Source organism: Zosterops lateralis, assembly GCF_965231275.1.
Source record: "Zosterops lateralis genome assembly, chromosome: 12".
NCBI lineage: Eukaryota > Metazoa > Chordata > Aves > Passeriformes > Zosteropidae > Zosterops > Zosterops lateralis.
In genome coordinates, this window is record NC_139772.1 from 2028663 (window position 1) to 2052086 (window position 23424).

The following is a 23424-nucleotide window of genomic DNA, read 5'->3' on the forward strand; positions in this document are numbered from 1 at the left end:
AAATCATTCTGGTTTCTTGCCTAAAAAACTCTCCTCAGTACCACTGCCACCCCACAAGCAAATTCCTACCACAAATGAAAATTCAGACTTCCAAAGATAAACTTTCCTCTCTTCTTTGTGGTAAACCTTGTGCAGAGCATCAAGAATTTTTTAATAAACACACATCTCTTCATTTTCTATACTTTCTGCAGATTACACAAAATGCTTTCTCTATTAAATGCAGATTTGCTGGGTGTTTTTCTTATAGAAAAAAAAAAATAAAAAAAGAAGGGATGGAATATCATTCCACTGACAAACTGCAAGAAACTTGAAATGAAAGGAAAAATAAAATTATTTTTATTTCTTTGGGCTCCTCTGGCTGTGACTGGCACAGGCCAAGCTGATGACATTGGGTTTTTTTCATTTCTGTTTGAATTAAGTCATCAGAGCAGGAGCAAATCCCACAGTGGGGACCAGCACTGGGGGGGTTCCCACGCCAGGGAAACTCAGATTTGGGGGGATTTTCTGGGAGGGATGAAAAGCAGATGTGTGTGGATGAGGAAAGGGGATGGCAGGGAATCCAGGGAATCCAGGGAACACAGGGAATCCAGGGAATCCAGGGAATCCAGGGAATCCAGGGAACACAGGGAATCCAGGGATGGAACAGACTCAGCAGGAGTGAGAACACGGGCACAGCCCCATCCTCCAGAGCTGAGAGCTCCACATTCCTCCCCAGGCTGTGGAATCCAACTCCATTCCCACCTAATGACTCCCAGGGATGACAGATCAGGTTATGAAGTGAAATCATCATTTCTGGACCACTTTTCTCACTGTTGCATTTGCTGCTCCATCAAGTTCTCCTGTGTTTTTTTTTTTTTGCTGGTTGCCACAGGATTCTTTGTCCTTGCTGGTAGCAAATCCCCAGAAATATCAACATTTCACTGCCCAAACCAGTCTCCTCTGGCCAGATCCACACAGGGTCTATTTTTTTCCAGAAATCCCCAGTTTTTTATGGCCTGGCTCCCAAAAGAAAACAACGCAGCAGCCAACAGTGGGAAGGAATGAAGCTGTTTCAGATACCTGGATCCCAAACCGTGCTCATCCACCAAAGCCAGACACTGACTGCAGCTCATGATCCCCCTGTGCCATTCCAGACCATTCCAAATGCAGGGATCACTTCCCTAATCCAGTCTCTCCATGGTCAGGATGCCTCACAGAAATGACATAATCCCCAGCCTGAGAACTTGGTCACATTCCTTCCCCCGTGCTCACACTGCAAACATCTCATCTTCCTCTAAACCACTTACAAACTGACCCCTGGGATTTGTGCTCCCAGATCTAAGGGATGGGGAAAGAACTGCCTGAGAATTGCTTTAACACAGGAGCAGGATTCATTTCTTAGTGTTTCTAAAAGATCTCAACAAAAATCCACATTTTAAAAACATCATCGTTGATGCTGATGAGATCAGCAGGCAAAATGGGTTTGGAGATCAGCATTAATTTGAATTATTATCTCTCTTAAAAATATATATATTTAATGTGTTTGTAGAAGAAGCCTGAAGTCTTCTGCTTCAGGAAAATAATAAAGCAAAAACTGCCCTAATGCAGCCCCCTGAGTGGGTTAGATTGGGATTTCAATTTCCCCAAAACAGCCTGAAAACCACTGGAAACAACAGCAGATAACAGGAATGAGTTTCCTGCCATCATCAACCACCATTCCCAGTCCCTTTTCTGTAACTATCCCCCAAACCCCACCCCACACAATCCCTTCCTGACCTGCTCCTAAGCCTCACCTGGACTTTCAAATCGCCAATTCCATACAAAACTCACCAGGAGAACAAATTATTCCCACTCCACTGTTGGTGACCTACACAAACTGTGACTATAAAGAATGTTGTGACAACAAGACCTCCTGATTTATCAAAATCCAGTTCAAGGATCAATCCTGGACCTGCCCAGACTCCCCAACAATCCCAGCCTGGCCCTGGGAACATCCTGGAGCTGTGGCAGCCTCAGGGCTGTGCCCATTCCCTGATTCCAGGGCTCAATCACCCCCTGGCAGGAGAAACAACTCCCCAAATCCTGGTTTTGCTAGTTTTCTTGGAAATAAAGCACAGGGAGCAGACTTGGCTGTGCTCAGTGTGTTCAGTAGAATTTGCCACACCAGAACACGACGCTCACGTCCAGATTCCTCTTTTCATTTCAAACCAGTGGCTGTGCCTTTGTTCTGTATGAAACCACACTGGATTCCTTTTAAATTAACAAATATCGTGCCTTTAACACCAATAATATCAGTTCACAGCTTCAATAATCCAAAGGCTCGTGGACATGGAGCAGACAGAAATCCATCCTGCTGTGAACGCACAGATTTTATGATCCTGAGATTGCCAACTTTTCCCATCACAATCTCAGCAAGTCTTTTGGAAAAAGAGACATAAATGGGAAGTCAAAAATGAGGGTTCAAGACCATGTTTGAGCACTTTAACAGTATTGAAATTTGTGTTATTTATTATTCCTACAATATTTACTATACTTGAAGCTGACGGTTGCAAAGGAGTCGGAATTGAGAATAAAAGACTGAAGAATTTCTGGTGAACACCCACCAACTGATATAAACCAGCCCATTAGGATTTCTTCCTAAAAACCCCTAAACTTTCTCCATAAAGCCACCAGAACATCTCCCCACACATCAAACACACCCTTAAAATCCCATCTCGCACGTCCCTCTCGGCCTTATCCGCGCGCCGAACTCTCGTATTTCACTCACAGCGAATCCCGTAGATCATGAGAGGATCCAGCTGCTTCTTGCCGTGTTTCCCTTGGCCCGAGAGGTTGGAGATGGCCTGGATCTCCCTGTGGAAGAGGTAATCCAGCAGGGTCAGGGCCATCTTCTCGGCCGTGCGGCAGTTGGTGCTGATGTGCAGCATGTCCGCGGGGGTGATGGGGCAGCGCACCCGCATCTCGGGGTTGTTCTCGTCGCCCAGCCACGTCCCGTTGGGGTAATCCTCTGAAACACACATTGGGGGACAGGCTGAGCAAGGAGGGAAGATCAAGACATAATCAAAGCACTCCTGGGGTTTGCAGAATTCCCCCAAGTTTGCACCCTGGTGTCTGTGAGCAGATCCCGGGATCGCGACATCGGCTGCTGAGAGGAGGAAACCCAAATTCACCCCAACTGTGAGTGAGCAAAAATTATTGTTGGGCATGTTCTGGCCCACACAGGAACTGCTGCAGCCAGGCCAGATGTGTCCAACTCACTCTCAGAGAGCTCTTTTATTGAGAAACCACTCCAGGCCCAGTTGTCTCACCCCCTAAAGATGAAGGTTCCTGCAGCTCTGGGATGTTCTCAAAGCACAACAAATTTTCAACAGCTTTAAACCTTGGTTTTCCCCTACCCCAAACAAGGCTGAGCAAGGATGGAGGATCAGGACACAGCCAGAGCACTCCTGGGGTTTGCAGAATTCCCCCAAGTTTGCTCCCTGGTGTCCGTGAGCGGATCCCGGGATCGCGACATCAGCTGCTGAGAGGAGGAAACCCAAATTCATCCCAACTGTGAGTGAGCAAAAATTATTGTTGGGCACAATCTGGCCCACACAGGAACTGCTGCAGCCAGGCCAGGTGTCTCCAACTCACTCTCTTTTATTGAGAAACCACTCCAGGCCCAGTGCTCTCACCCCCTAAAGATGAAGGTTCAAATTTTCAACAGCTTTGAACTTTGTTTTTCCCCTACCCCAAACCCCTGAGATTAAAACAAGGCTGAGCGAGATTAGAGATTTAAGAAGTTGTGATCAATAGTGAACACTGACTTGTTTAATCATTTAAAAAGAGAACACCAAGCAATGACAAGGATTTAGGATGTAACCAGAGATCCCAAACAAAATTCGGGTTTTTCCTCATATTTACTGGCTACATTATTTTCTAAATAATAATTTCCCAAGGAACAGGCCCAGCAGAAGGATAATTAATCAATCCCTAATCATCTTCTTTCTTATTCAAATATGAGACCAGGAGTAGCTATACCCACCTACACACACACTCAACATATTAAAAAGCTTTTTTATTTTTTTCCCAGTTTCTCAGGGGAAAAAAAAGGAATACTAGGGATCTAATTTAATAAATAAATTAAATTAAAATGAATACTAGGCCTTCACTTCAATTAACTTGTGCAGACAATGCCAACAGTTGATGGATTCAAGACTAACCAAGAACTGGAACAGAGTTCAGGACCGATCCCACCTCGAGTGGAGGAACACGGGGCTGAGGATGAGACTCCCATTCCAGACATAAACCAAATTCCAGAATTCCTCACTCTGCTAATAGGAACTGGGTAGAAAACACTCCAGCAATATTTCAGTGTCCACTGACAGGGACCATTTGGATTTGATTTCCGTGTTTGCTCAACTCTGTGGAGTAAAACAAGGTTTGCTGACTGAGGGGTCACTCAGCCCTTCCACAGAGAGCTTTGCAGTAATTTATTGTGAACAGCATTCACTTACAATTACAGTAATGACTTTTCTTTCATTAAGTGATCTTAGAGCTGAGTTCTGTGATACAAAGTCCCCAATTCCTGGTTGGGGACAGAAGGTGACAGAGCTCAGGTCAAACAGAGTCTCCTTTTCACACCGAGCAGGACCCAGAGCGAGCAGCAGCTGCATTTCCAAACCCTGCACTGGCCTTTATCAGACAACAAGCCAGGAGAACTCAATAAAATATAACATAAAAGCAACTCCAAACACTCCAAAGTGCTCTTGCAGCACGACCTTTGGGTTGAGTCACCCCACATGTCAGGGCTGAGTTTACAGCGATGAGTAACGACAGGATGAGGCAAACGTTGGGTTGTGTAATCCTGATTTATCACTGAGAGCAGCAGATTATCAGCACTAACCAGGGAATGCTTTGGGCTGGAAGGGACCTTAAATATCATCTCCTGCAGCCCTGCCATGGGCAGGAACAATTTCCACCATCCCAGGGTGCTCCAAGCCTGTCCTTGGACATTTCCAGGGATCCTGGAGCAGCCACACCTGTGCCAAGGCCTCCCCACCCTCACAAATAGTAGGAATTCCTTCCTAAAATTCATAATATTATATATAACCTGCAAATAAAACTCTTTATTGTTGATGTCCTTAGCAACTCGTCCCTCCAACTTTTTTCCCGCTGAAATCAGAACTTCGTGCCCTGAATATGTTTTCGTTCGTTTGCAAATTGTTTGTATTTTTTCTTTTATTTTTATTTTTTTTTAATTTGATCTTTTTCTTTTTATCCTGAGCCAGGATAGGTCACACTGGCTGCTTTCTGCTCCCAGTACCAGGTGCCATCTGAAAAATAAAGTGGTTTTGCATGAGCTGTGCCTTGTTTTGCATGCCACTGTGTCTGGCCTCACCACAAAGTCTGGTTACCATTATCAGGGAAAACAACAGGCTGTTCCTCAAGATAAATGGATTGGGTTTAGAAAAATTTGGGCTGATCTGGAGAAGCAAAAAAACATCTCTGGATCAACGTGTACGTTTGTTCAGAGAAATTCTAGGAAGGCTGAATAAATTATCCTGCAGCCTATCAGAGCCTCACAGCTCACAGGAGTGCTGGTGGATGGAGGAATTTTTATTCCTCATGGAACACCTTTTGCCTGCAGACTCTTTTAGCAAACGTTGTTAACCTACATGAACCAAAGATTTTGTTCAATTTGCAAAAATCCTCTCTTTTTTTTTTTTTTTTTTCTGCTGGCACAGAGTCCAGAACATACTGTTTTTACCACATGCAACTGTTCTTTTATTACTCCCAGCCTGGAAAAAAAGACATTATCTTGTTATTCTGACCTATGACCACAATCCCCCCACTAAATTATCTCTTGCATTTTCCTCCTGCTTTCAAAGTTTCAACAGAAAGGGAATTTATTTTATAACCATTTTGCATTAAGCATGACTGAAGTTAACCATGAATCCACTGCAGCTCTGTGAGGGGCATAAAAGCTGAATTATTCCTTATTTTAGATCAAAAATCATTCCTGCCAGGCTGCCAACACATCTGGCACTTTGCAGGGAGCAAATACAGGATTGGCACCCAAAAATCCAGTGGAAAGAGGAAATCCAGGGGCAGTTGTGAGTGAGGCACAAATGCCCTGAGCTCTGGTGTGGAGGGAATGGATGAGGAAGGAGAAAACAGAACGGGAACTGGATGGAAATTCTCCCTGAATTTAATAAATAAATACATAAACACTATTGACTAAATCTGGATCACTGGAGGCTCCCAGCACTCAGACATCCCTTATTGCATGTGGGATGGTTCTTTAGGTGTGTTTTCAGGCTCCAGAGGTGACATTTGGGTGGGATCTGGGGGAGGTGGGTTATTTAGTGCAGGCTCTGTAAAATCCAGATCCCAACCCCAGCATTGCACAGACAGACTCTGCTGCTGCTGCTGCTTCAAGACTTCCAAAAACTCAGTAAATGTGAGCTGGGGAGGAAGAGAACAGTCAAAAAACACAGTCAAACCCTTCAACTCAGCACACACTCATCTGGAGCTCAGCTCATCACACACCTTCTCATTTTGCCCTGTTTTTCTTTTTCTTTGATTAACTGAGGAAGAATTTCATTCCCTGGAGGGTGGCAGAGCCCTGGCACAGCTGCCCAGGGAGGGTGTGGACATGGAATGATCCCAAAGGCACCTGGATGTGTCCCTGTGCCACCTGCTCCAGGTGTTCCCAGAGCTCCTTTCCAACCCCAATCCTGGGGATTTTCCTGAGGATCCTGCTGCTCTCTAAGGGGAAAGGTACTTCCTTGCCTTTTTTACACCAAACATTAGCTGAGCACAGAAGTGGCTCCTGCTCATTTCTCCCTGCAGTGCAGGAAGCCCCACCAGCTCCACCAGCTCCCTCTCTGCACTCACAGCCTCAATTCCACCACACACCAATTTCTGGCTCCTCCTCAATGTTCTTTTCTCAACAATTTGCCTTTATCTCCATTCTGCTGAACCCAGTTTGCTTTTCAGGGCTGGTTTTGACTATTTTTTCTGCATTTCTTTTCTCTCCCAGCCCAGCTGACCATCCACCCCTATCCAGGGACGTGCTGAGGACAAAAAAGGAATTCTCTGGGAATAGGAGGAACCACTTTGGGGTCAGCAGCAAGAAAATCCCTGTCAAGAGAACAAAAACCAGACAGGGGCTGCTCTCCCACCCAGGGAAGTGACAAACACTGAGCTGTTACATTTTTCCATCGGGATCTGCTCCCCTGGTCTGATATGGGAGTCTAAAAGCAAAGCTAGGCTCTGTTCTCTCCCCAGGAGCTGTCAGTCATCCCTTTAAAACCAGGGAAAACAAAAGGAAACACCTGCCCCACAGAAATACTGGAATTAACGTGTTCCATCACTCCAAGAAGTTGTGTTTATTTTACTCTCAAGGCTGGGTGCAAAGCTGGCAGTGGCAGCAAAAGACTGGTAGGTGCAGAGAGGCAGAAAGATGAATTAATCTTTAAAAAATTAAAATAAACCCCCAAGAAAACAAATCCCGAGCTACAAAAATAAACCTCCATTTCTCGAGAAATTAAATAATGTTTTGGCTGATGTATAGAAGATTCAACATCAGCATCGTGTGGAGGGTTTGGAACAAGATGAGCTTCAAGGTCCCTTTCCAAACCAAACCATTCCAGGATTCTGTGATCTTTTAATGAGCTCCTGTCAATTAGCAGGAGTTCACAGGGGCAATGATTAATTGGCAGAGACTCCAAAGCACTGACTTTATTAATTAAAAATCATTAAGTCTGTGGAAGGGAGGGACAAGTAGGCTGTAAATTCACCTCCAGATCCAGCAGGGAGTGCGACTGAAAGCTGTGCTAAAATAAAGGTTTAAAGTCACATTCAGCAAAACCTCCTCCAGCACAAAATGTAATTTCAGCCCTTGGGAATTGTGGCTCAGGAACAACACACTCAGCCTGGGCACAGAGCTGGAGCTTCTCACTTCACTGTTCTTGTGTGGGGGGAAAGAAAGGTTTTATTTCCTTGTGGATATCAAAGAAAAATCCCAGAATCATGGAATGGTTTGGGTTGGAAGGGACACTGGAGATTATCCAATTCCAACCCTGACACCTTCCACTATCCCAAGCTCCGTCCAACCTGGCCTGGGACACTTCCAGGGATGGAACAGCCAGAGAAAATCACATTTACTGATTTATTTTTTTTTAAATCCATCCCAGGGCCTCCCCAACTTCACAGGGAGGAATTCCTTCCACCTAAGCCTGCCCTATCTCAGTTGAAATCCAAAAGAATCTCCTGCTCCAGGTAAAAAAAGGCTGAAGGAGACCAGTCCCAGCTCTCTCTGAAGCCCCTGCAGATCCAGGACCAGGAGATATTTTGGAAACACTCACAGGTTCTTCAGCCTCAACAAAACAAAACATCACTGAGGTCACTTGTTGGTTAAGAATAAGACTCATTTTTGGTGAAATCCAAGAGAGGTTCCATTCTTTTATGACTCATGGAAGGATGGGATCAGACGAAAAGTTCAGATAAAAAAAGGTCCAAATAAAATTGCGAAAATTAAAATCCATGGACTCAAAGAGCTTTTAAAAAAACCTTGGAAAATGTCAGAAAATCAGATTTCTAATTTGAGTTTTGCCCTTTTTTAATATATCTTTGTTCTGTTTGGGTGGAGGTGGGCCAGCGTTAACTCCTTGTGGCAGACACCTGCAAGAAACTTGTTCCTCTGCTGCCTCCCAATAATTGAAAAAAACAAAAAACAAACCCCAAAGCAATTCAATTTTTATCATTTTCTTTGGCTTTCACAAGTCCTAAAGCCTCATCAGTGTCTCCACATCATTTTGTTTCAGGGTACAAAAGGTTCACTCCTGTCCTGCTCCAGCTCCTCACTGTGCTTGGCAGGAAAAGAGCTCCAAGTGCTCATCCCACGTGTGAGATCTGATCCTGCCCTGAGCTGGAAAATCCTGTGCACAGATAACTCTGGGCCACGGACAAAAAGGCTGCTTGGATCCCCGTTTGGAAAGCAAAGCCTGAGTGCTGTTTAATGCTGCTGTTATCAAATGACTGCTTTGGATGCCAAGTTGAGGAGACAGGACGTGACTGAGGAGTTTTCTCTGGAAAAAACATCAGTCAGCCTTTCATTAGCACCCAGGGCAGAGCAGAGTCCTCTCATCTGCTCCAAAAATCCATGTTTGTATTTCCAGCTCGGGATTCTCTGCACCACAGACTGGTGGATGGTTTCAAAGCAGGGTTCAATGGGATATTGGGGAGGAATTCCTCCCTGGGAGGGTGGGGAGGTCCTGGGATGGAATTCCCAGAGAAGTTGTGGATGTTCCATCCCTGGAAGTGCCCAAGGTCAGGGCTTGGATCAACCTGGGATGGCAGGAGGTGTCAGGGTTGGAACTGGATGGGATTTAAGGTCTCTTCCCACCCAAATCATTCCATGAGTCAACATCTTCAGAGCTCTGAAGGCCCAAAGAACTGATTCAAAAACAAAGTTCTGTGCAAGGAGGACACTCAAGACCAGCTGCAGCATTTCAGGGTAGGGAAATCCAATTCAGGATCTTCAGAACTTTAAAAATGCACAAGAACTCTGGAAAGCACAGGAAAAAATCTCAAAATAGCTGAACAGACCAAACTTTTCCTTCTCTTACCACCCTAAAGTTGCCAAGTGCAGTGTGTGAAAATTGAAGAGGAAAATAACATTGGGCCATCACATCCATCCGATGCAACCATTATAAAAAATAAAAATTATAAAATAAATCACTATAAAAGAAATTTCCTCATGTTCAGTGTATAACACTCAATGGCTCTCCCACTCCTAAAGTGTATCAGTGAAACTAAAAAAAAGCTCTTTTTGTGCTCTTTGCTCTGCACAAGACACTGAACTGCACAAAGCTCATTGTTTCTAAGCCTAATTAGAATGTTCACGATTAAATAACTTTTAAAATTTAAAAACTGCTGTGTTTGAAGTGAGAAGCTGCTGCACTCCAGAATTCAGAGTAAGAACACATGCATGCCAAAATTAACTGGACTTTAAAAAAACACATGGAATGAAGTCACAGTGTTCAGTCAGCAAAAAAAAAAAAAACCAGCCTTGTCCTACACCATTTCTGGAACTGGGCTCAAAGCTCTTGTATCATTATTTTTCAGGGCTGGCTAGAAAGGCAATAACACTAATTTTTAAATTATCACAATTACATGAGAGCAACCAGCAGACACCAAACAGTGCCTTTACAGAAATCCATTCCCTAAATCCTGAAAATACCCACAGCTCAGTGTCAGATAAAACAAACCCTAAACACAGATTAGTTTTGCTGTCCAGAGCCAGGATGACAGACTGGAGCTGGTGTTTGGTCTCAGTGCTGGGTTCTCCATCCTCTGCCCACCTCGGAGTGCCCTGGAATTGGAATTGTGTCCTGGAATTGTGTCCTGGAATTGTGTCCTGGAATTGTCTCCTGGAATTGTGTCCTGGAATTGTGTCCTGGAATTGTCTCCTGGAATTGTCTCCTGGAATTGTGTCCCAGCTGATGAAAGCCAAGGGCTGCTGTGACTTTGCCTCTCCATCTCTTCCTTTATTAATAATTGAATTTGTGCCACCCTGCAGGTGAAGGCACTTAGCAATTCCCTCCCGTGCAAGGGCAAGGGCAGGTTGGAGGGGGGTCACTGATCTGATCCTCAAAGCATTCATCAATCTCACACATTCTGAATGGATGAGTGTCCCAGAGCTCTGGGGGAAATCAGATCTGCAGACATTAATGGATTAGGTGTTTATTCAGAATTTCCATCAGTGGGTCAAACATCACGTTTTGCCTGTGGAAATCTGTGCCAGGGCAAGGCAGGAAAGGAATTACACACCAAACATCCTGCTGGTGCTGGCAGCTTTGCTCCTGGCATAGTAAAATTTCTGGAATCACTGAGGTTGGGGAAAAAAAATATTCCCCCTGGATGGGCCAAATCTCTGGTTTACAGGATATTTTCTCTAGAGGGGGGCCTTGGTTTCCCAAGACAGTTTAGGGCTTTCCAGGCTCTCACTGTGAGGCCTTTAGGATGTTTGATCTCCTGGTTTAACAGAAAACCAGGACTACACTGAATTATCAGACTGCAGGAATTACAAGTGTGCAAGCTAAGAACACTGAGGATATAAAGTATAAACATAAAAGATTATATCAATAATTATTACATGATTTTCCAAAAGCAAGACTGGTTGGTTTTGCAGTTTTTAAAAATAGAATTACTGGTATTTCAAATTGGCACAAAAATTATTCTGGGACATCATTTAAATCCCTGTTATTTCCAAACCTTGTCCCTTTAATCAGTAATTAATTACCTGCTCTCCTCTCCATTCATTTTCTTGCACTGGCAGAATTAACTGCCCAACCTACAGGAAAAGTTTCCAAGGGTTGCTTTTACTGCTGGATTTTCAAATTCCCAGCGACTGTACCATTGAAAATATTTAAATTGTGCCAGGCTGGAACCCAAAAGAATAAATTAAGCTTTTCTGCCCTCTTCTGTTTGTCTGCTCAATAAATGAAATATACCAGGACTATGTTAAGTGATCAGACTTCAGGAATTACAAGAGTGCACACTAAGAGCACTGAGGATATAAAGGTATAAACATAAAAGGTATATTGATGCCTTAACTTTTATCTCCCATGTGTTTCATGTTCTGTGGTGCCCAGGGGGGCAGCTCTGAGCTCACAGTCAGTGTCACTCAGCTCTGCACACAGCAGGGACACAAAACAAACCCTTTTCCTGCTGCACACCAAGGACAACTCTCAGCCCCAAAAGCACAAACAAGGGTGGCTGGAGGGAGGGACAAGCAGGATGGGACCTCCCAGCCTGGAGCTGGAATTGGACAATTAAAGCCCAATATGGAAATGGGCCAAAACTTATCAAAGTGTGAGACCTGGTGATCGTTTGTCCATTTTGTGCCCATTTTGGGTCCACCTTGGGTGCAGCCCTGTCCAGGCTCTTGTCCTGCCCAAGGTGTATCTTAAAGGCCTTTCAATAAATCTCTACTTTATTCTCTGACTCTGCCCAGTCTCTGTTTCAGGTCAGCCTTCCCAAGGCATCAATAGAAAAGATAAAAAAAAAAAATATATTTATATATATATAAAAATATATATAATACTTATTTAATATGTAATTATATTTTATATTTTATATTATTTATATTTATATGTTTTGTTATTATATTTAATGTAATAGATATATAATTTATATAATATAATATATAGGTATATATTTATTAATATATAATATAATATATGATAACTAAATATAATTATATAATGTATATAAATAAGATTTATATCGATGTTATATAGTACATAATTTATATATTCTGTATTATATATAATTATATGTAATATATTACATTTGTATATATATGTATATTATATATACATAATACAAATATATACATATTTGTATTATATTTCTATAATGTATATAAATAAAATATACCAATATAAAACATGATCTATAATTTATATATAACGTATCATATAATATATAATATATAATATATAATATATAATATATAATATATAATACATAATATATTATATAGTATATATTTTTTATTTATATATATATATATATATATATAAAAGGCATCAACACAAAAGTCCAAACCGCCCTTGTCATCAGAGGTACCTTCGGAGTTGAGTGTGATGAGGGTGACGTTGTTGCCGATGCTCTGGCTGCCCCCCTGGCCGCTGTTGGACACCGAGTCACTGGCCTCGGAGCCGCTCTCGCCGTCCTCGTTGTGGCTGTCGTCGTGTCCCGGCACCTTCACCACGATGGTGTTCTGCCGCCGCCCCGGCACCGCGCTGCGGGCAGGGAGAACTGTCACCTCAAAAATCAATCCCTCAGCAGGAATGGGGGCATGGAACATCCAAATCCCAGAGTTATTGTATCCAATTCCCAACATTATTGAACTCACCAGCGCCCCAGGACCGTGCTGCGGGCAAGAGCACTGTCACCTCAGGAATGGGAACATGGAATATCCAAATCCCAACATCATTGAACTCACCGGCGCCCCAGCACCGCGCTGCGGGCAGGGAGAATTGTCACCTCAACAAACAATCCCTCAGCAGGAATGGGGGCATGGAATATCCAAATCCCAGAGTTATTGTATCCAAATCCCAACGTTATTGTATCCAAATCCCAACATTATTGAACTCAATGGTGCCCCGGCACCGCGCTGCGGGCAAGGAGCACCAGTCACCTCAGGAGAACAACCTCTCAGCAGGAATGGGAGCATGGAATATCCAAATCCCAAGAGAATGACCCCTCAGGAGGAATGGGAACATGGAATATCCAAATCCCAAAGAGAACAACCCCTCAGGAATAGGGGCATGGAATACCCTAATCCCAGAGTTATTGTAGCCAAATCCCAACATTATTGAACTCAATGGCGCCCCGGCACCGCGCTGCAGGCAAGAGCACTGTCACATCAGGAATGGGAACATGGAATATCCAAATCCCAACATCATTGAACTCAACGGCGCCCCCGCACCACGCTGCAGGCAGGGGGAATTGTCACCTCAGGAATGGGAACATGGAATATCCAAATCCCAACATTATTGTATCCAAATCCCAACGTTACTGAACTCACCAGCGCCCCAGCACCGCGCTGCAGGCAGGGAGAATTGTCACCTCAAAAAACAATCCCTCAGCAGGAATGGGAACATGGAATATCCAAATCCCCATTATTACCTCCAGCATTCCTTGTTTTTCCCTTCCAAAGTGGTGCTGCCCAAGGTGGGGAATGAGGGAGGATTCCAGGGAAAGGGCACTCACTTGCTGAGGATGTTCTCCAGGGAATCTGCTGCTCTGCTCAGAGGCTCCTCCTGCCCCACCATCTTGGCCACGATGGAATTCTGCCGGTCGTTGTTGAGGATCACTGTGGTCTGAGGGACAACGCTGCAAATAAAAAAAATAAAAAAATCACAGAGGGAACAGGAATGTAAAGGAGCAAAGCTTATAAATAATCCATGGAGGGGTTTTTGGTTTAAGCCTGACGCCGGCAATCCATCGAGTTTGACACCTGCAGCACCTCCAGTGCTCTGACTTTTCCACAGGATGGATGGCTCCAGTGGAATTATATAAAAGTCCACGACCCCTGGGGAAGCAATAAGGAATTCATCAATTCAGGACACACAGGGGGAAAGTCTGTAAATCACAGCTCCACCAAATCCTGTCTGGGAGGATCTAAGTGTTTGCAGAGGTATCGTGGCAAATTTACACGGTAATGCACCAGATTCAGTAGGGGAATTCCTGGGAAAAGAGAATTTGAAAGGATTTATTGCAAAAGTGGATGATGAGCACGGTTAAAGGTGTGTGTTGTCCCCCAGGGTGGGGAGATGAGCAGCACAAGAAGCATCAGAGCAAACAGGACCAGACTGTAACTGAATAAAACCAAGACTAAACCACTTCTTGTGTGCATTTCACACATCAAAAAGCCTAAAAACCAAACACCAAAATCATTTAATGTGCGAGAAACCAAAAGAATCTTCTCCTATCACTCCTGATGACACTGGAGAAGGAAAACTCGAGTCGTGCTAAGTCCTCACTGGACTGCAAAAGGAAACACAAAATAAACAAGTGTCTCCACATGCAGATGAGGAGCTGATCTGTTTGCAGGGATTATTCATCACATTACAGCCACAGCATCACTCACTATTCCCAGGTGTGGATTTGAGCCTTAAACTGTTCCTGCTGTGCTCAGGGAGGACTGAAAGGGAGAAATCCTGGTTTTGCTCCCCACAGCTCACAGCTCACTGCTGTTTTCACTGCTCAGACGTGACTGGAGGTCATTTATTTTCCCTTGGCTAATTGCTGGAACACAAATGAAGCCAATCTGGTGACAGCAAAGTGTGTTTCCTTCAGCTGCAGCAGAGCACACACTTGAACATTCACTGTCTGTGTGAGCCTCAAGTGCCAAATGATCCATCACTGAGGAAAGATAAGGCCCTATCACGGAGCTAACGATGAATAGATCCCAATTTTGGCACAAATAAAATGCTTGACCCCTAAATTTTTTGGCTCCAAAAGGTTCAAGCTGCAATGCCCTGCCTCTCTCTGCCAGGGACTGCAACAGATGGGATTCCTCAGGGAATGAAAGGTGAAAACCTGGGGAGGCTCTGGAATATTTTGGGCTCATCCCAGACAAGTGCAGGCTCTGCCAGAGCTCCTCCAGTGCACATACAGCTCAGATTTTGGATATCAAGATAGAAATGGGCGGTTCTGTTGCTTTCCTCTGGAGAATCAGGACTCAAGGCACTTCTATCCAAAGGGAAAAACCCTACATATTTTTATTTTTATAAAAAGGCAACTTGCATCTCTTTTTTCTGCACCAAAACTCCCAGAAAACAGTTGATAAAAGAGGGATAAACCAGCTCCCAGGCCAGCAGCAACGTGGGTGTGCTCATCACATCACCCAAATCACCCAAAAAACTCCTCTGGAAGGTCTCACAGCCCAGTTTAAAACATTTAAATATTTTACATTTCCTTTCAGACCCTGCTCTTTATCACCATCTCCCTTTGCAATCAATTCTGTTTAAAATGTCACTTACCAAAGCTGCTTTTTAATGAAGGCTCGGAGTAATTAATTTCAACTGGAGAGATAAATGCAATAAAATTACATTTAGAAAGTCCTTAGCATTTTGCTCTTATTAAGTTTGCATTTGAAAAAGAAGAAGAAAAAAAAAATTTTAAAAAGCTTAGCACTAAAAATTGGCATAAAATAAGGAATTAGGGGGGGGTTTGCTTTGTTTTAGGAATGTTCAATTTTTTGGGATTTGCTTGAAATTCTTCCTGGCAGGGAGGGTGATGAAGAATTTCCTTCCCTGTGAGATATTCCAGTCAGAATATCAGATTTATTTTGAAATAAATAAACTTATTTCAGGTTTATTTAGAAATCTGCTTGCTGAACAGGCACAAAATTAAAAATTGAATTCTACGTAAAATCGAAATATTGGGCCAAGCTGACAAAAATTCATTAAAATTCATCCAGTACTCGGAGGGAAGATGGAAAGAAAATATTCCAGGGGTCAGGGGGAGTTTCAGCAGCCCAGAGTGTCTGCACAGGCCCCAGAAGTTTCCATTTGTGCTCACATATTCCTTTTCCCCAGAAGCATTAGCACTTGGAGAGACTGGAGCAGCAATTTGCCTCTTCTTGGACACAATTCTCTAAAAAAAAAAAATTTAAATGCATGCAACCTGCAGATATTTGGGATTTTTTTAATGCAGTTTACTGAATAATCTGTTGAATTATAGGTGAAAATATCCCTAAAAATTAAACATACCAACTAATGATTGCATATTTAGCCTCTGATTTTATTTTTTTGTTGTTGTTGTTTGAAATACAAAATATTTTGCGTAAGGAAATCGCTGCCAAAGGTCATTTTTCAGTATGGAAAATGTGTGTGAGTCACATCTGATCATTCATCCTAAAGGCTGGGGCTGCATTGCCAATAACCTGCCAATCACCCTGAGCACAGCCAGACACTGAAATAAAAAAAAACTAAAATAAAAAATAAAAGACCATCCTCTCCTCCTCTTCCCAGCTGAGCTTTCCATTTGCAGAGAGAGAAAAAAAAAAATAATAAAAAAAAAAGTCAGGCAGAAGGAATGAAGTGACATTTCTCTCTTCCAGCAGGATCCAAAGTGTTTCTCTAAAAAAAAAAACTGAAAATGATTTGGAGTGAGATTTTTCAGACAGGTTCTTCCCTTTGTCCTCATTCCCGTGGAATTCCTGCTGGAAAAATCTCCAGCTTTAAGGAAAGCCAGGCTGGAAAAAAACTCTTTAAACTTTGCAATTTCCCAGTTTAAATTAAGATTTAAATGCACAGTTTAAGATTTAAATCCACAGTTCAGTGTGGAGGAATATCACAATTATCCCTCAGCAGGGAGAAAAATCTAAATATAACAAATATTGCTGCACAATGTGACGTTTTCCTTATTTTTTTTCTCTGGTTTATCTTTCATTAACATTCATGTTCATCCTTAATAAGAGCCTCTCTTTGCATCTTTTCATCATTATTTAGGGAGATAATGTCAAAATGCTCCTTCCTCCTGCTGCTCACACAGTTAAAAATCCTCATCCAAAAATGAGTGAAAAAATCCACCCAGGATCATCTCACACTGCAACAAACCCCAAAACTGGCAAAGAATTCATGAAATTATCTTGGATTTATTCCCCCTAAAGGATGCAGAGAACAAACCTGTCAATGAGCAGGTACATCAATAATTCAAGTTTAAAATTCTCAAATTCATGGTCCAGTCCCAGCCAAAAAAAAAAAGCCAAAAAAAGCAGCAGTGATTTAAAAATTTCAGGAATTAAAAATTTTTCAGGATTAAAAATTTTCATTTTCAGTGAGAGGTCCACCTGGTAATTCTGTTTTTCCTGCAAGTTCCCAGCCAGTTCTGTGCCCTTTCCACAACACAGATTTTTCCAGCCATTCCAAGGATGCTTGGAATGAAATTAGGGATTAAATCTTGAATTTCCAGATCCCCTGAGGGCGCCCTAAAGAAATCCTGCTCTTCCCTTGGTATGAAAAACACAATTTCAGGTTTTATTGGGAGCAGATTTCCTGCTCCTGGAACAAAGAGATGGAGCTCAAGATATGCAAAAATGTACAATTCTGGAAAAAAAGAAAAAATAAATAAAAAAGGGGGAAATGCTGTTTGGAAAGACATTCCAAGGGTTTTTAGGGGTGGAAATGCAGCAGTGAAGTGACAACCCCACCAAATATTTATTTATTTAAATACATTTATATCCCAATAAATCAATTATTTCTGTCTCAAACTCGAGTGTTTTAAATGACTCTACAGTTCAATTATTATATGATTTTCCCAAAAGCAAGACTGGTTGTTTTTGCAGTTTTTAAAAATAGAATTATTGGTATTTTAAACTGTTCTAAATTGGCATAAAAATTTATTCTGGGACATCACCTAAATCCTTGTTATTTCCAAACTTTAATCACTAATTAATTCCCTGCTCTCCTCTCCATTCATTTTCTTGCATTGGCAAAATTAACTCCCCAACCTACAGGAAAAGTTTCCAAGGGTTGCTTTTACTGCTGGATTTTTAAATTCCCAGAGATTTTACCATTGAAAAGATTTCAATTCTGCCAGGCTGGAACATAAAAGAATAAATAAGGTTTTTCTGCCCCCTTCTGTTTATTGTCTGCTCAATAAATGAAATATATTGTGTGTAACAGCCTTCCACAATCTGCTTCACACAGATCAAGATTTTTAGAGTTTCACTCAACTTTATCCCATTTTCCAGCATCCATAAGGTAAAAACCTGTAAATTTTATTAAATGAAATATTTTTTTTTAATTGTTTCTTTAGGCAGAAAGCAAAGTTTGAGCTTTAGGAACCAAATTCCACCTTTCCATTCATCCCTGCTGTGCTCATGGAATTAAATGTTCTGCTTTCCCTGGAATTCATCTCATCCATGGGATTTGGCAAAGGAGGAGCTTAATCACATTTTAATATGTCAGAATTTAAATTGACATGTTAAATTAACATTTAACATTGAATATTAAACTGACATTTAATATGTCAGAATTGATTTTAAATGTTCTCAGACAGTAAATGTGTGTCTAAACCCAAATCCTGTTTGATTCCCATGTATTCCTCTTTTTTTATTTTTTTTCCTTTCTTTTTATTTTTTTTCCTTTCTTTTTTTTATTTTTTTCCTTTCTTTTTTTATTTTTTTCTTTCTTTTTTTTATTTTTTTCCTTTCTTTTTTTTTTCTTTCTTTTTTTATTTTTTTTCCTTTCTTTTTTTATTTTTTCCTTTCTTTTTTTATTTTTTCCTTTCTTTTTTTATTTTTTTTCCTTTCTTTTTTTATTTTTTTCCTTTCTTTTTTTATTTTTTTTTCCTTCCCAGAAAGTCCTTTCAATTAAAGGATGTTGTTTGTAAATGGAACTAAAAGGATTCCCTGAGGTCTCTGACCCAAAGCAAGTGTTTTGAGCTGAGTGGGAATAAATAAATAAATTCCTGTTTATCCACAGAGTGAACAGGAATCCTGCAAAGCTCCCAAGTTAAAGCATTTCACATTTATCCTGAGCTAAATAAACAGAGAAAATACACAATTTCCCAACAAAAAAGTGAAATATCAAACCTGGTAACTCACCTAAAACCTTTGTCTAAAACCTGAAGGAGCTTTTATTACCTAAAATCTGATTTTTCAATGTAAATTCTCTTTAAGAATTCAAAACCACCTCGTTGTAAAAGCTCATTTTGGTGTTTGAAGCCTGACAGGCACATTTGAAAAAGCACCACTGCAATTCAAAAGATCCAAACCACACTTTTTTCCAGCCTTAAATCATCAGCTGCTACTTGCTCAGCTCTCACTTGAATTATTGGACTCTCAGAAATGATATTTCATCAGAAACCATTAAAGTGTAGAAAAATTGCAGTGGGCAGAAGGAACCCACAGTTCAAACCTTGGTCAGCCTGAAAAGTTTTATAAATTAATTCCATGCAGGAATTATTGAAGTGTCCAAAACTCAGCTGAAGAGGATGATGTTAAATTGTTGTTTTAATTCCCATTTCACTGACCTTTCCCTCTCCCTTTAAATGCTGCAAAAAAGTAATTTTTGATTTTGCTTCTCAATTTAGTAACAAATTACTGGGCATTTGGCTCCCCAATATCCCAGTGCAAAAAAAAAAAAAAAGTGAAATTCCACAATAATTTTGCTGTTTCATGCAAGGTGCCACTTCCTCCTAATCCTGGGGGAATTTGGAATTAATTTGGAATTAATTTGGAATTAATAAAAATCCCAACCTTTATTTTCAATATCAACTTGTGTTGCTGATAAATGGAAGAGATCACAGAAATCTTCCACGTGGCCGGGAAGGCAAAATAAAATTGAACTTCAAGAGGTTGAGGCTGACAAGTTTTGTGACAAATTAGGAGATTTTGGAAAAGATTTTCATGTTTTCCAAGGAATTAAAGATGTCAAGTTTTGGGAGTTTGTTTTTTTTTTGTTTTTTTTTTTTCCACTGCCAAAGGAAAAACAGAACTTTGGATAATGAAAGAGGAGCTGACAGATAATCTAATAATGCCTTTATTTCATTTGTGCTGTTTATAAACTCTATTTTTGAATACAGGACTGTCATTTTCACAGAAACTTTTCTATTGCACCTCAAGAAGGAATTTGGGCTTTTCATCATGTATTCCAAATAATTCCCCTTAACTGAAATTTCACTTCACCAAATTATTTTGCTCAAAAATTTTGCTTCCACTTCCACAGTGCTCTTTAAAAAAATCTTTTAAAAACAGGATTTTTTTTTAAATTTATGTAGTGTTAATGATGTTTTTTTTCAGTGCCAATATATTGACTCTGTCCCCAAAATGTGAGAGTGTCACCAAAATTAACGTGGTGAGAACAGATCCCAAATAATTATTCCATTTTTCCTGCAGCCTTTTCAGGAAAACAACCCCAGAATTTCCACCTGGGACAATCCCCAGCCGTGACCTTAGAACTGGGAATTTCAAATAAATGTTTGTCTCCTGTGCCAGAAGCTGCTGACAGAAAAGGGGAAAGTTGGGAATTCATCGATGCCAGAGGGACAAAAGTCCAGTTGTGGGGGTGTCCAGCCCTCCCAAAATTCACTGTTTGCACATTTTGCTGCTGCCTGAGGCCCCAGGAAAGGATAAATAAAGGATAAATAAATGTGGATTGCTGAGGAGTGACAGAATTCTTGGAAACTTGGGGAACTCACCCCCAATTTCTGACTCTGAATCTGACTCCCCCTGCTGAGTTGTTGGTTTTTTGTTTTTTTTTTTTTTTTTAATGTTTTTCCATGGAAAATAGGAATTTTCCAGTGGAATTCAGTGTATGAGCTCAAGCTGATTGATGGATTTGCACCTTGAAAAGAAACTCCTCACCTTTGCACGATCCTCTGCTCCTCAACTCATGGTTTGTCCCCAAATAAATCAATTAAAACCTTCCTGCAACTTCAGAGCCTTCAGAAGCAATTCCAAGAAGGAACAATTAGCTCTTAAATTGAGTTTAAAACCAGCAAAAAAAAAAAAAAATCCTGAAGGTTCACAATGGTAATTTATTTATCACTGAGTGAAATAAAAGGATATAAAGTGGTTTACATCCCCTAATGAGTTATAATATCAACTGCAGAGGGAAGAGGCTCAGCAGCCACTGCTCACTGATAAGGGCTGAGGAATTATTCCTTCTAAAAGTCTGGATTAGCAGAGTGGGATAGTTTATTATAATCTGTAAAAATCCTCCTGATAAAAATGCAATTAGGTTGGCCGAGGGGTTTGTAACTCACAGAAGAAATAAATATGTGGATATATATATATAAATTTAAAAAATAGAATTCTGGTTATTTTAGGGTTTATACACCAACACTCTGCTTATATTTCTTTAGATTTGTTTGTTTTTCTAGAAGTTTTATGCAGGAGCAGCAACATTTTTGCTAAATCCAGAACAGTCCCCCTACAATTCATTCCTCACCGCATTCTCTGCTTTATAACCTCATTTAAAACCATCTCAACTCTCAATTTTGCATTATTTGACCCCAAAGCCACTTGCAAACAAGGAAACAATCAGCAGGAGCAGAGCCCTGGAATTTGGGGGATGTGGAGCCAGGAGGTTTTGCCAAATGGCAGATTGCAGAGTGGGTGGACAAGTCTCCTTCTCCAAATTCAATTCAATTGTTTTGCTGATTAAATGTAATGGCAAACCAAACATTTTAATAATCCACACCTACGAAAATACAGCAAATTCAAACATCCCATCTGCTCCAAAACTGCATCTGAGAAATCTCTAAATTAACAAAACTATGTTCAACCCCCAAGGAGTTTTGTTCAAGGACACCAGGATGGATTTTAACTCATTAACTGAGTACAATTAATCTACAGTTCCATTTAACTGTCCCACCCTCCTTAAAGACAAAAATATAAACATTTTTATGTTTATATTTATTATCAATTAGCCACAAATGCATATGGAACAGAAGCAGGTGTTTGTGGGCTGTATTTCACCTGCAGCAAAAAAAAAAAAAAAAAAAAAAAAAAAAAGGGTCCAGGAAAACACCTGAGCTCCATTTACCACTGGATTTTCTCCATTTACCAGTGGATTTTTCTCCATTTACCAATGGATTTTCTCCATTTATACCTGAACATCCCCAGCCTGGCTTTGGACATTTCCAGAGATCCAGGGGCAGCCACAGTTTCTCTGGGAATCTGTTCCAGGGAGGAATTCCTCCCCAATATCCCATCTAAATCCACTCTCTTGGCAGTGGGAGCCATTCCCTGTGTCCTGTCCCTCCATCCCTTGTCCAAAGTCCCTCTCTGCCTTTCTCATTGACTCTTTCAGGTCCTGGAAGGATCAACACTCGGAGTTTATCCCCATTTTTAAGGAATTTCTGGATAAACATGACAGGGAATCAATCCTAAAGGGATTTGCAGCTTTTTGTTAGAGCAGCAAAGCCAGGATGAGTTTGGTGGCAGGAGGAGGAGAAGGAGAATGGAGAATCCCATTCCTGTTTACAACCCCATCCTAAACTTTTGGGAAGCTCTGACCTCTGTGATGGATGAGGAAAAGGGAAGGAGGCAGAGCTGGTATCAACCAACAAGTGATAAAGGGATTTATGGATGAAAGGCAGGGAATTGAGGGAAACATTCTGGCCCTGTGCAACTGGAGTGTCCGCAGTGCCAAATTAAACACATCCAGCCCTATTTTCTCTCCAGTCCCACAGGCCACAGTTTTCTCCAGAACAAAAAGCCCTCAGTGCTCTCCTGGCATCACACCTTTGATAATGTGCAACTTCAGACCAACAGCAACAAATATTAGGGGCAGAGATTCCTGCTGTCTTCAAGGCTTTTATCTAAATGATGGCCAGGCTGGCTGAGGAGCTGTCAGCAAAACATTTGTAACCCAAAGCAAAAGATGAAGCACCATCGACAGCCAGGACAGATTTCTGATGGTTGCAGAGATGTAAAAACAAACCAAACCAAAGCGAGCAGCTCAGGTCTGACAAATCCCTTCAGAAACTCAGAACAGGACAATTTACAGAGGAAAGCATTCACTGAGCATGAATTAATGGGGTCCCAAAGGGGCCATGGGTTCCTGAAAAGGTTTCTGAAGCCTTTTGTGCACAAAGCACAGTGAAAAGTTCAGCTTGTGCACAAGAACTTAAAGATATCCAAATTAACAACAACAAAAAAAATCAGCCCAGGTTTCAAAAAGATTCTTGAAGAACCAATACTTGAGAAAAGAGTATTTAACAAACACCCTGGTGTAAAATCTGGTTAGTTTCCCCTATGATCCAAGTCCTTATTCCATGTACTTTGTTTCTGTTGTTACACAACTCAGCCACAATTAATCTTTTCATTGTATGAAGAGGTAAAAAGCAGACACAGCACCTGCTTAAAAGAAAAATTAAATGCCTGCACACCTTTGTAATGGAGAATCAAAAGCAGTTACTTAGAGA

The 23424-nt window shown here is 41.3% G+C and overlaps 1 protein-coding gene across 2 annotated transcripts in view; it reads right to left on the reverse strand.

Moving 5' to 3' along the window:
- The window catches only part of BANP (BTG3 associated nuclear protein), a 125140-nt gene that overhangs the window by 87016 nt on the left and 14700 nt on the right, over positions 1 to 23424 (reverse strand). For both annotated transcript variants that reach the window (XM_083870032.1, XM_083870031.1), the window contains exons 5-7: positions 13750 to 13872; positions 12601 to 12776; positions 2747 to 2986 (exon numbers count right to left, since the gene is read on the reverse strand). In XM_083870032.1, coding sequence (XP_083726158.1) covers positions 2747 to 2986; positions 12601 to 12776; positions 13750 to 13872 — 539 coding nt within the window. The remainder of the gene's footprint in view (positions 1 to 2746; positions 2987 to 12600; positions 12777 to 13749; positions 13873 to 23424) is intronic.